The following is a 14,020-nucleotide window of genomic DNA, read 5'->3' as shown; positions in this document are numbered from 1 at the left end:
TAATAATTAAATAATTAAATTCGTAAAATTAAAGAAACCCACTACTCGTGGCCGAATTTAGAGAGATTGTTTGAGTGTGAGAGGAAGGTGAAGGTGAATTGTATGAAAAGATATGAGAGAAATATGAGTGAGAGATAATTTGATGTAAAAAATGGCTGATGAATGTTGGGTATTTATAAATGATTTTGGGATAATTTTTTTTTAAAAATAAAAAAATTGAAAAAAAACGGTTGAAAAATGGCTATATTTTTGGGAATTCGATTTTTTTAAAACTTTTCAAATTATTTTGGATTTTTTATGAATTTAATGGAATAAAAATGAGTCCAATCGCGCATGAGGGCAATTGGGCGTCACCGCCCAACCAGAAGCCGCCACGTCGCCTGCTTTTCTGCAAGAGCACGCCCGTGTCGTCAGCAAGAGGGCAGCGGCGAGCACGGCTCTTGCCGTGCCGTCGGCACGACACCTGGTCTTGCGGAAGAGCACCGCTGCGGATTCTCTTAGTATTTCCTCCTTCCCCGAATATGTGTCTCACTTTGATCCGACATGAGTTTTAAGAAACGTAATAGAAAATGGGTTGAAAAAATTAATGGAGCATATATTAGTTTTTATTTTTTATTTAAAATTTTTTATTTTCAACTATTCTCGTTTTTAAAGTTTGATAGCAATACTTTCTGAATTTTTTTTATCTTACCACGTTCTATAAATATCCCACTCCTCTCCCACTTTATTCACACCTCAAAATCACCATCTCCTTCAATTTCTTCACATTTTTCTTCCAAATTCCCTCGTTATTCTCATTTTCATAGTCTTTTTTTTTTCAAATTTCATTGTTTTGGGTTCTGATAAACAATTCCTACATTGGCTTATATCAGAACACTTAAATCTAAATAATCTATCAATTCGTCCAAACAATTAATTCTCATTTGCAATGCCTTCCCAACCTATATGCTCGTGCTTTCTTAGCTATACTAGAATAGTACTCCGTATACTTGTATTAATGTTATAGTTCTAATAAAAAGTTCATTTGCGATCAATAGTGTTCGACGTGATGTCCACGAACATTATTTTATTTTATTTAAAATATCAAATATTATAAAAAAATTAATTATATTTATAAAAACTGTTTTTTAATAAAATAAAGGAATTTTATTTATTACGTTGTGTATAAATTTATCGGATTTAATCATTTAATTACAAAATCATGCTTAGCCTAATGATAAATGTGCTTGCTTTTAATGAATTTTATATTTAAATTAAATTAAAAAATCAGTTTGATTAAGAGCATCCGCAATGGGGCGGACGATAGGCCGTCCGATGCCTCGGGCGCGCCATCGTCCGCCCACTGTGGGTCCGCGGACGATGCCCGATGCATCGTCCGCGCCCTATAGATCACGGACGATAGGGCATCGTCTGCCCCATCGTCCGCTCATTGTGGAGTACCTCGGAGGGAGTTAGTCGAACCTTGACGCGAGCCTTATTCGATGCCTTCAATGACGCAATGGCGGATTGCTTAGCCGAAATGCAGCGCGAGGAGAAGGAGGCGGCGGCGACGGAGCAGATCCCAAAGCCTATTAACGTCGGACATTTGTCCGCCGCGAACACGCCGTAGCTCACGAACGTCTATTTGCTGACTATTTTGCCGAGCAACCACGGTGGGGACCGACTATTTTTCACCGCCGGTTTAGAATGCATCGTTATCTTTTTTCTCAGCATTGTCCAGATGTTGGAGTCACGTGATGAATACTTTCAGTATCGAGAAGATGGCCTCGGTAGACCCGGACTTACGCCGTTGCAGAAGTGCACGGTTGCACTCCGGCAGTTGACCTACGGCGCCACGGCGGGCATGTTCGACGAGTACCTTCACGTCGGGGAAACAACTGGCCGCGAGTGCCAGAAGTGATTTTGTAGGGGAGTTGTGGAGGCTTACAACGACACATATTTGCGAAAGCCGACTGCTGTGGATTGCCAGGGCCTGATGAAGATGCACGAGACGACGCACGGCTTTCCTGGGATGCTAGGGAGCATCGACTGTATGCAATGGGAGTGGAAGAATTGTCCAAGGGCGTGGAGAGACCAATTTACTAGTGGATACAATGGCAGCCACCCGACGATGATCCTCAAAGTCGTCGCTGACTATCGACTCTGGATCTGACATGCTTACTTCTGTGTAGCGGGGTCGAATAACAACATCAAAGTCCTCAACTCATCCACCCTCTTCACCGAGCAATGCAATGGCAACGGCCCGGCCATCGAGTTCACTGCCAACATGCGCCAATATCACATGGGGTACTACTTGACCGATGACATATACCCTAGGTGGCCTGTTTTTCTGAAGACGAGCAGCTGCCCAATGGGTGAGAAGAGAGTTTTATTTGCGCAAAAGCAGGAGGCGTGCAGAAGGATGTGGAGCGGGCATTTGGTGTGCTCCAATCATGGTGGGCAATAGTGAAAGGGTCGACGCGTCTCTGGTTCAAGGAAGTCATCGCCGATGTCATGTATGCGTGCATAATCTTGCACAACATGATAGTCGAACACGAAGGTGGAAGCGTCACCGATTGGGTCGATGACGAAGGTGGATCTAGCTCCATCACGGTGACCGCGCCCCACGCTCTAGGATTACCGACGGGCTTCAATGAGGTTATGTCTAGACATGCCTCAATGCGCAACCAACAAGACCATGCTCAGCTCATGAACAACATGGTTGAAGAAGTTTGGGCCCGTAACCGCCGTCGTTGAGAATGCATATTTTTTTAAATTCATATTGATGTATTAATTTTAAATGAAATGAATGTTTTTTTTCAATTTTTGTAGTTATTTAAATATTCAAATAAAGAAAATGCTTAGGACGACCTTTAGGACGGCTTATAGGGCGCTCCACTGCAGGTGGAAGGGTAAGAAGATAAAATGCTGACATGACGGTGCATAGAGCGGGCTTTAGGGCGTCTCTTAGGGCGCCCCATTGCTAAAGCTCTAAGTCGTAATAGATACATTGTATAAGAAATAAAAAACAAATCTTATGAGTTCGTCGGGAAAGGGGAGAATGAGTTATTTTAAAATAAGATAAAATGTAAATATTGGAAAAAAAAGGAACAATTTTAGTAACAACATTGATTCAGTGACATAAATGAAATGCGAAGATAAATATATGATTACCTCATTAACAAAGTGAAGCTGTAGAAACACACTTATTTTTCAAAGTAAATAAACAACTCCTTTGAAACCCCTCGCCATTAAACCCTAGCGCTCCAACTTCTCGCTCTACAAAAGCAACGATAATCTTCACACAGTAACTCAAATATATTCACAATGGCATCTATGATGGTGAGCTCGATCTGTTATTCTTTCTCTATGTGATGCCGTTTTATGTTTCTGGATGTAAAAGTTCACTCTTTCTAGATTTATGCTTCTTCGCGCTTCGCGATTAGTGCATCAACGCTCCCTTTGTTTGGATTTTTGCTGATTTTCGACTTTTTGGATGTTAGATTTCGTTTTGCGACAGAGAAAATGTTACTCGGATACTTAATTACTCACCTTCGTCTGCATAACTGTGTCATTTACTTACTCAATGGCCGTTGTTTTATTCAGCTACAAGCAATGAACATAGTGCAATATCTGTCTCCAGAAGGAATTGACCGAGCCTCAATTGTGTTTTGCCACTGCTGCTTTTTTCGTTTTTTGTTTTAGTTCGTATCACTGGCATCCCAAGTAGTGTTGAGGGAGGGTTCAATTCCCAGATCTTGCTAGTGTACCAGCTCATACCTCTGTTGAGAAAGCCTTGGAGTGAACCTGAAAGTTTAGGTGGCTACATGAATGAGAAGTGCAATTGATGAGATCACCTAATACATTGGGTGCTACATCTCCTACTACATAACTATAAAACTACACTTGGGGATGTATCACCAAATGTATTAGTTGTTTGAACTTTGAAGACAGTATATAGCCATACAAACATGCTTTGCCAAGTTAACTTTTTGCATTAAGATGATCAATGTATAAAGCCTTAAACAAATTACTTAGAAAATGTAAGAGCTATGTGGGAGAGTTTGTGAATTTAGTACATTTCTGCTGAGGCTAACAAAGGATTAGCGCAGGTAAATGATTTGTGCAACTGCGCGTAATTTCCCTGCCCGTTTGTATCTTTTTTCCTCAAGTGCACTCCCTGAACCAATTGTGCATGATCTGTTGGTATTTTAAGTCTTGTATGAATGCAATATTTTCTTTGCACTAAAATCTGCTATATGTGGTGATAAAACAACAGCAACCCCAAATTATACTGCTCAAGGAAGGCACTGATACATCCCAAGGCAAACCGCAATTAATAAGCAACATAAATGCTTGCGTGGCTGTGTCTGATGTTGTGCGAACTACTCTTGGCCCAAGGGGAATGGACAAATTGATACATGATGACAAGGGGAATACCACCATCTCTAATGATGGCGCCACCATAATGAAGCTTCTCGACATTGTTCATCCTGCTGCCAAGATCCTTGTTGACATTGCGAAATCCCAAGATTCCGAGGTAATATTTTCATTATAATTTTGCTGCCAGTTACTTTTCCTTTCTCCTATTTTTTATTTAACTTTTAACTTCCAGTGTACTTTCATTGACATCCATTCAAGATAAGTTGAATAACATTACTTATGTAACTGATTTTATTTCAAATTACCACATGCTGCTGCATTTGTTTAAACTAATTTTGTTCCAGTACTCCTCTATAGTAAACTGGCCAGCTAAAGTCTATTGTTATTCTATTTATTTGTTTCTCAGGTTGGTGATGGAACCACAACAGTAGTTCTGCTTGCAGGAGAGTTCCTAAAGGAAGCAAAGCCTTTTATTGAAGATGGAGTTCATCCTCAAAACCTTATAAGAAGTTATCGCTCAGCCTCTTCATTGGTAAGACTTGAGGCTACTTTTGTTTTGTCTGTTCAAATTAGGGTTATAGGTCTCACATCAAAGCCACTTGAATGTCCTGCGTTTCTTTTACTCTTCTAGGCTATTGAGAAGATTAAAGAGTTAGCTGTTAGCATAGAAGGTAAAAGCTTGGAAGAAAAGAAAAGTTTACTGGCAAAATGTGCTGCTACAACTCTATCTTCGAAGCTTATTGGTGGCGAAAAGGAGTTTTTTGCAACTATGGTTGTTGATGCTGTCCTTGCTATTGGGCTTGAAGATAGGTTAAACATGATTGGGATGAAAAAGGTGCATGAATTTAAAATTTACTTTGATACCTATTTATTCTCATGCCTGTTTATTAGAGCCTGCCATTATTTTGGTCTCCTGCTGTTTGCTTATGCAACACAGTTATGTGTTGTGTCTTCTAGCTTTATTCTTTGACTCTGTAAACTGAGTCTATGGAAGTTTCACAAATTATTTTAGAATGTTTGGGTTTCAGTGTTTTGAATGACAGGAACCATGTTTAGCATCTTAACGTATTATCTTGAAGTTGACTGGGGTTGATGATGTTATGGACATTTCTTAGTTGAAGCACTATCTAGTATCTGGACATTAGAATGGTTGTGAATACTAAGAGTCTAAGACTATTCTTTATGTTGTGGTGTTGCCACTGTTAGCATTTTACATGCAATGTTATAGTTGAATGGAGTTGTTGCTGATTTATCATTTGCCTTTATCCTTAATATCCTCTTGGATTGCTGATCGTCGGATAGCAGTTTCATGCTAATTTACTTTTATAGGTTCCTGGAGGTACCATGAGGGATTCTTTTCTTGTGAACGGTGTTGCTTTCAAAAAGACATTCTCATATGCTGGGTTTGAGCAGCAACCAAAAAAGTTTCTAAATCCCAAGATACTTCTGCTTAACATTGAACTAGAGCTCAAATCAGAGAAAGAAAATGCAGAGATCAGGTGTGAATGTTCTACCTTTTTGGATCTGCCTCATGCCTTGCAAAATGGCTTCCCACTATCCCTAGATTTCTTATTGTGGGTGTTGTGATAGGTTGTCGGATCCGTTGCAGTACCAATCAATTGTAGATGCTGAATGGAATATTATTTATGACAAATTGGATAAATGTGTGAAGAGTGGAGCCAAAGTCGTCCTCTCCCGGCTTGCTATTGGTGATCTGGCAACTCAGGTACTAGATTTTTAAATATTTATAGAAAATAAGCATGGTCATTGTGAGGAATTCATAGCACGTAGTCCATATTAGGGTTAAATTTACTAAAGTTGAACATACGGATTTTACTTGCCAATTCATTCAAGAATAGTGCGGCTGTAAATGTTAGTCATGAAAGGCTTAAGATGGCTTTTGGTTAACATTGTAAATTTATTATCTATGTGCAGTATTTTGCAGACCGCGATATCTTTTGTGCTGGCCGTGTTGCAGAGGAAGATCTGCATCGGGTTGCAGCAGCTGCTGGTGGAACTGTTCAGACAACTGTGAACAACATTATTGATGAGGTATACTCTTTCCTTTTTTCTCCTTTTTCCTGCCTTGATAATAATAATAATAATAATAATAATAATAATAATAATACCAGTATAATAATACTAAAACAATTGTGATACCCTTGACGCCTCTCAGACTCAGTTTTAAAGTTTTATTTTATAATTGACACATTAATACAGTGTATATGTTATTACCTTGTGTTATAGAAATAAACTGTTAATTTCTCCCTGCTGAATCCTTGGTTTTCTCCACTCGTTTATATGAAAGGTCCTTGGTACATGTGACGTATTTGAAGAGAAGCAAGTTGGAAATGAGCGGTTTAATATATTTAGTGGATGCCCCTCTGGTCGGACTGCCACAATTGTTCTTCGTGGTGGTGCAGATCAGGTTCGGTCTTTATCATCTTCATGCTCTCCTGACTGTTGTTTATCTAGACTCGCCTCTGATCACTTTCTTTTTGATGACTTTAGTTTATTGAGGAGGCAGAGCGGAGTTTACATGATGCGATAATGATTGTCAGAAGGGCTCTGAAGAACTCAACTGTAGTTGCTGGTGGTGGTGCTATTGATGTACGATCTATCTTCTGCTTTGGGCAATGCTTACGTTTGAAGATACTTGAGGCAGCATGCACCATAGTTGCAATTCTTATCTTTTATTTGCATCTGCAGATGGAGATTAGCAGATACTTGAGGCAGCATGCACGCACCATTGCTGGGAAGTCACAGCTCTTTATAAACTCCTACGCGAAAGCCCTTGAGGTAATTTTACTAGGAAGTATGTTCAATGATTTGGAGCCATATTTTCATATTCTCGAATTGAAATGCATGAGAGGTAAAGATATGGCCAAACATATGCTTCTCTTATGATAGAGATAATTGAAACTAAACAGTTTGATATTTTTACTATTTCTTGTGGAATGCTAATTGAAAAAAAAAGAAGCTTGAATATAAAGAAGAGCTGGTATCAGCATCTATATATCTCAATTCAAACTATCATGTGTAGATTGCAACCTCCTTAATTACCATTTTCCACTATTTTGTCCTCTGTGCTATCGGATTCAGTGTTTGCCGCCACGTTACAGGTAATCCCACGACAACTGTGTGACAATGCTGGTTTTGATGCAACTGATGTGCTGAACAAACTGAGACAAAAGCATGCCCTTCCATCTGGTTAGCTCTCTTTGTTGAGTATTACTAAATGTGGTTGGCCTATTAGCTGTGTTCTTTGTAAGTGGAGATGATTAGTTCTAATGCGAAGATGTCTAGCATCTTTCTCCAGTGTAAAACCAACCTTTTACTAAGGAAATATGGATTATAAACAGGAGAGGGTGCACCTTATGGCGTAGACATTAATACTGGTGGAATTGCTGATTCATTTGCCAACTTTGTTTGGGAACCAGCAGTTGTCAAGGTATATCTTATTCCATTAGTTAATTGGACCTGTTGGTTATTTTGTCATTACACTCGTAACACTTACTACGTCTCCAAACTTTTGTTCCACAGATAAATGCCATAAACGCTGCTACTGAAGCTGCTTGCCTTGTCTTAAGTGTTGATGAAACTGTCAAAAACCCCAAGGTAATTTGAAAATTTGGATTAATCTCTTTTCATAATGCACCTAAATTTTACGGCCTAGAAGAGGTCTGATGACTCTGATCAATTGGTAGCAGAACTCGGATGAGATTCGTATACTCAAATTTCATCCATGGTGGCTGCCTTGATTGATGCTTCTAGTTATCTTAGCTGATTTTGTTACACATTTTTCACTCCAATATGATCATTGCATAATGCCATTCTTTATGCTGCAGTCTGAGAGTGCTCAAGGAGATGCTGCTGCTATGGGAGGTAGAGGTCGAGGAAGAGGTGGCTACGGAGGTCGTGGAATGAGGAGGCGATGAGTGTTTGAATGTGTTTTCCTCCTTTGGATGGAAGTTTTGTGCTCTCAATGTATTCTGTCGAATATGTGCGGCTGCTGTTTCGATCTCCATTTGTTTCCATTTTTAGTGTGCTTTTAGCAGTTTCGGATTGATCTCTATCTTTGAAGTTTTAGTTTGGAGGTTTTTGTGTTATCAAATGAACTTCTTGTAATATTTATTTGGAGTGGATTAGACATAGATGATAGATCCGTTGGAATATAAATTATTGCCATTTATTCAAATTTTTGTGCATTTTCTTGTTCCTCAAATTTAATCATGATTTATTTGTAACTTTGTCAATTCATGTAAGGTTGACTCCCAATGAACTCCGATATTTTTGGAGTGAACTCCAATTTTTAACCAGAACTGCTAGATTTTCTGATTTTTTTACGATGAACATTTTCAATCAAAATAAAATTATTTAGTGAATTGTTCTAGTTTTACCTCTTCTAAATTGTACTCTTTCCTTTCTCCAATTTAATCGTTTAATTATGACATTTTCGTCTTGTTTTCATTTATTGTCTCATTTCGTTACTGTTTTTGTTCAGTAAATTTCATATTCTATTACTTCCTATGTCACTACTCATCACAATTATATAAAACTAATACAGTACTTCATATTCATAGAAATAGACACTTTGGGGACGATAAGAGTTTAATATATAATTAAATAAGAGTGAAGAAGCAAATATAATTGAAGTAGTGTTAATAGATTAAGGAGCCCACATTATTAGTAGTTTGTGTTTATTATTAAATCATTAATTAAGAATCAGAATTAAGAACTTTTTGAAGTTGGAATTGATTACAATGATTAATGAGGTAAGTGCTTTATTAATATCCTACTAAAGCAAAAATTATGGAAATTAAATTGGAAATCCAAATCACTATTCATTTAAAAAAGAAATTTTTACATCAAATGATTTGCAAGTCATCAAGATATCACTTCAAAAGCTAAAACCTGAAAATTTATTATACAAAAGCCAAATTAGATGGAGGTAAAAGTTCTCTATAATTTTGAAAATTCTGCACAATCGAATTCATAAATACAACAATTAAGACCCTTCGATTCATATTTCATTAATTATTTTACTTTATTTTTTCTAGTAAATTCAAACAATTTCTTGAAGTCCTGATGAATCATGTGACAATTAATGGGGATTAAATAGATTACTTTTTAATTGTTTTAAACAATAACTTTTTAAAAAATAATTATACTGAACCGTGTATTACCTTTAAAAATTAATATCAGTAATTTTTTAAAATGTCGTGAATTGAAATATTTGTGATTTTTGTTTTTCAATTGGATTTGATTAGAATGATGATTATTTCATTTTTATATACTACTACTAATGTTTTATTTTGGAGATATAACATGATTATGTTAGAATTTGCAGCACATATATTTTATTTTGTTTATAAAATTTTGTTTAGATTAAACTTCAAAATTGGTCCTTAGAAAATGAGGTTTGCACTTTTTTAGTTCCTGTAGTGAGAAACATCATGTTTTAAGGGACATGGACATAAAAAAAATTACGTTTGAAGTGTCTTGACTGGCTATTTTGCCATTAGTTCCTGTATATGTAATTTTATTCATCTCATTATTACTTCATATGTCCGCCATTTATAGTTGATTAAATCGTCACTGAAAATGTGGATGATTAAATTTGTTATAAATCGATAGAGATTAAATTCCGGTTGTCAGACCAAAATAAAAAAAATATAACTACTATTTTTTTATTTACAGATGTAGTAAAAACTAAAAAGGATGATTAATTTCCAATTATAACTATTTTTATTGACAGAAGTAGTAATTAAGTGTTAACTAAGGTGAATTATTGTCGGTAAATCATTAAATGGGATCGAGACGCATTGATACGGTCAAAAGATATCAACCGAGACATCAGCAAAAGAAGAAGAAGATTGAGGAAATATTTGATTGAGGAAGAATAATGTAATTGATTGAGGCATATACTTTTTTCCATAGATAGGAATTATTCTTCCCTATATTCTCCCAATTCTCTCTGTGTTCTCAATGCCTATCAAGGTGATTAACATCGCCTCTCTCGATTACCATCTTTAAGATGGTATCAGAGCAGGTTAATCCGGGCTTGAGGCTCAGGAAAATATCATCATAGCCTCACTATACCTTCCCCGACCTTTTTTTTTAAATCTGCAAAACAGCCAAAAATCAAGATGCCAGAATCTGACTCTGGAACCGAAGAAAAAACTCCACACTCAAACACCCCTGTAACTCTTTCTGCCGACCAATTTGCAGAACTTTTGAGACTAAGTATGTCTCATAAATCTGAAAAACCTCCAAAACAATATCCTCCAGACGAACCCCAACCAGAATCACTGGGAGATATCAAACTCGTCGCAAAGCTCGACGGGGACAATTATCCTCTATGGGCGAGAATGATGGGAAGAGCCATCGGAGGGAAGAGCCTGACATCTCACATCACTGGAGTTTCAGACCCTCCCTCGCCAACCGATCCGATCTACCCGAAATGGCAGCAACGCGACCATTGTTGCTTCAATTGGATCATCAACAACATTGATCCGTCTCTCGTAAACCAGGTTTCTCAATACGAGGCAACCAAAGACCTATGGGAAGGTCTAGCCATCACGTACGAAAGCGGAGCAGACCCATTCCAAGTATCAGACCTGCACAGACAAGCGTATGGAATGAAGCAAGGAGGAATGACATTGGAGGCACTATGTAATAAATTCCAGGACCTATGGTTATCCATAGACAGCCGCGACCCCAATCCAATGGATACGCCCTCAAGCATCAAAAATACAACTCAATCATTCAAAGGCACAGAGTCTACTAGTTTCTATGGGCTCTCGACGATCGGTATGATCCAATAAAGAGAGAAATCCTAAACAAAGATCCATTCCCAGATGTTAGAACCGCCTATGGGATCATAAGGCGAGAAGCTGTCAATGCCAGAATTAGATCATCCAAGACAGAAACGAAGGATTCCGAGATTGGAATCGGACTCAGTGCGGTAGACAGGAACAGAGGGTTCAACCAACCCAAATTCCAGTCCAATCGCAAGGAAGAAGACAAGAGTAAACTCACATGTACACATTGTGGGGGAAAGAAGCATACCAGAGACACATGTTTTCTGATTCATGGATATCCCGAATGGTGGGATGAAATGAAGAAGGCAAGGGCAAATCGAAATTCAAATCGAGGAGGAGGGGGAGGCAGAGCAGCCATAGCGGTCGGAGAGCGAGCTACCTACACCGAAACTCCATCGGCGGGCAGCGTCGCGACTCCAATCGCCACCGGAGAAGATAGAAGCAGAAACGGCGATGAGAAGAAGGCAGTGGCATCAGCCTCGGTGGTCAGAGCATGGTCTGAAGGTAATCGACCAGCAATTAACGTTGCCGGTAGTCAAACGACGGCGACAGAGGCAGCCACCGGTGGACAGGGCGGCGCTAGGGTTTCGGAACCCATGGGGGTGACGGCTAGGGTTTGGGAGAATAAGAGGGATTATCACTTAAATGCCTCCACTTCTCCTAATTCCGAAACCGACCCCCCAACTCCCAAATATCCCATATTATACCCCAGTCACAAACTATTGTCCAAAACCAACCCCAGACGTCCCAAACCTCTCAAAAGCCACCACAAACCTCTCCGAAATATCAAACTGACCCCAATACTGCCAAAACTTTACAAATTTCACCCCCACAAACCGAAAAATTCATAATTCAACACACAATTCCTTGCCAAAATTCCTTTGAGTCCCTTGCATGTTCCTCTACCTCCCAGTCCAATATAAAAGATACCCAGTGGATATTCGATTGTGGAGCAACTGACACAATGCCATTTGATGCCTCAGATTTCCTAACCATTTCGGAATCTTCCAAATCCTATGTCCAAACAGCCAGTGGAGACCTAGCGCAAGTCCATGGGGCGGGAACGATTAATATTTCCCCCACTCTACGCCTACCTAACTGTCTTTTTGTTCCGTCACTATCACATAAACTGTTATCCGTTAGTCATGTGACTAAAGAACTAAATTGCAAATTACTTATGCAACCGCAATTTTGTTATTACAGGATATCAAGACGGGGATGATAGTTAGGCGTGGCACTGAGCAACGCGGATTGTACTACGTGGATGAGATAGCCCAACATAGTACTGCAATGCTGACTCACGGACTGACTGACAGACAGGCTTGGCTTTGGCATCGTAGGTTAGGACACCCGTCTATAGGATATCTTCGTCTACTTTATCCTACGTTAGTTTCTTCTACACATTCCTTTCACTGTGACACTTGTTTGTTGGCCAAAAGCCATAGACACTCTTTTAAGTTGAACAATACTCGAATGAAGAATCCTTTTGCTTTAATTCATTCTGATGTGTGGGGTCCTGCACCAATTACTGGGGGTCAGGGATTTCGTTATTTTCTGTTATTTGTGGATGATTATTCTCGCATAACTTGGGTATATTTCTTGAAAAATAAATCCGATGTTTTTGAAAAGTTTACTGAGTTCTATGCGCTTATCCAAACACAATTTAAACAGAAAATCCAAATCCTTAGAACTGACAACGGGGGGAATTTGTTAACGGGAAAATGCAAGATTTCTTTCGGGAAAATGGTTTAGTTCATCAAACTACTTGTGCCTATACTCCAGAACAAAATGGGGTTGCCGAACGAAAAAATAGGTATATCCTTGAAATTACAAGAGCCCTCCTCATCGAGTCCAAAATACCCAGACAGTTTTGTCCTGAAGCTATAGCCACTGCAGTATACCTTATGAATCGTCTACCCACAGGAATCCTGAACTTCAAAACTCCATAAGACATTTTTTCCAACCATTTTGAACTGCCATCATCACTGTCCCTTGAGCCTAGGATATTCGGTTGTTCAGTCTTTGTCCATATTCCTAAACATGAATGTACAAAATTCTCACCTTGTGCCCTCAAGTGCGTCTTCTTAGGCTATGGAAAAAATCAAAATGGTTATCGGTGCTACGATCCGAACACTGGTCAAATGCATACTACCATGAATTGTGACTTTGTCGAAGGAGAATACTACTTTAGCCAATCTAGTAGCCAGGGGGAGACTCAACCGGATAATAATCCTAACAGTGATCTACTAAATTGACTACCTATACCTATGCCTAGTCAGGGGGAGAGTCAGAGTCAATCCCTGTCACAGAAGTCGGTCCAACAGAGGAAAGTAGCAATACCGTCGGGCCGTCAAACCCCATTGAACAAAACGTGGAGTTAAGTGACACTGCTCAGCCTTCGACCCCTTCTTCGAATCCTGAGGTAAACGGTTTAGATGTGGATAATGTACCGTTGGAGAATACTAACGTGAACAGGAACAATGGGGAAAACTGCTCGGCCAGTGGTGAAGATGAAGATTCTGGGCAGCCATTCAAACTGCCACATAGAACTACAAGGGGAGTTCCTCCCCAGAGATATTCACCAGAATGGAAAGGAAGGAAAACCAAATATGTTGTGGCGAACATTGCACAAGGGCACCTCACTGAAATGGCGCGTGCTTTCGAAGCTGGCCCTATATGAAGAGGAGGAGATCCCACAGTCATTTGAGGAAGCATCAAAACATCAACATTCGAAAGAAGCCATGAAGAAAGAGATAGATGCTCTCATGAAGAATGGGACATGGGAGAAGTGTACATTGCCGAAGGGAAAGAAACCTGTTAGATGTCGATGGATA

At 39.1% G+C, this 14,020-nt stretch overlaps 2 protein-coding genes across 2 annotated transcripts; both read left to right on the top strand.

Annotated features, from left to right (window-relative positions):
* The first annotated feature begins 3,171 nt into the window (after window positions 1–3,171).
* Window positions 3,172–8,570, top strand: LOC121743884 (T-complex protein 1 subunit eta-like). The gene is made up of 14 exons (XM_042137277.1): window positions 3,172–3,321; window positions 4,259–4,519; window positions 4,769–4,894; window positions 4,994–5,197; window positions 5,692–5,861; window positions 5,953–6,088; window positions 6,298–6,414; window positions 6,671–6,790; window positions 6,874–6,972; window positions 7,072–7,161; window positions 7,485–7,572; window positions 7,725–7,813; window positions 7,906–7,980; window positions 8,211–8,570. The coding sequence occupies exons 1-14, from the start codon at window positions 3,307–3,309 to the stop codon at window positions 8,298–8,300; spliced, it is 1,680 nt and encodes a 559-aa protein (XP_041993211.1). The 5' UTR covers window positions 3,172–3,306; the 3' UTR covers window positions 8,301–8,570.
* A 1,941-nt stretch (window positions 8,571–10,511) lies between these two features.
* LOC121804074 lies at window positions 10,512–12,415 on the top strand. Its single transcript, XM_042203639.1, has 3 exons — window positions 10,512–11,175; window positions 11,223–11,690; window positions 12,390–12,415. Exons 1-3 carry the CDS (start codon window positions 10,512–10,514, stop codon window positions 12,413–12,415), a joined length of 1,158 nt encoding a protein of 385 aa, XP_042059573.1.
* The last annotated feature ends 1,605 nt before the right edge of the window (window positions 12,416–14,020 follow it).

The sequence above is a fragment of the Salvia splendens genome, chromosome 1, assembly GCF_004379255.2.
Source record: "Salvia splendens isolate huo1 chromosome 1, SspV2, whole genome shotgun sequence".
Classification (NCBI taxonomy): Eukaryota; Viridiplantae; Streptophyta; class Magnoliopsida; order Lamiales; family Lamiaceae; genus Salvia; species Salvia splendens.
The sequence above is the reverse complement of the archived record's forward strand: the minus strand, read 5'-3'. Positions and strand labels throughout refer to the sequence as shown.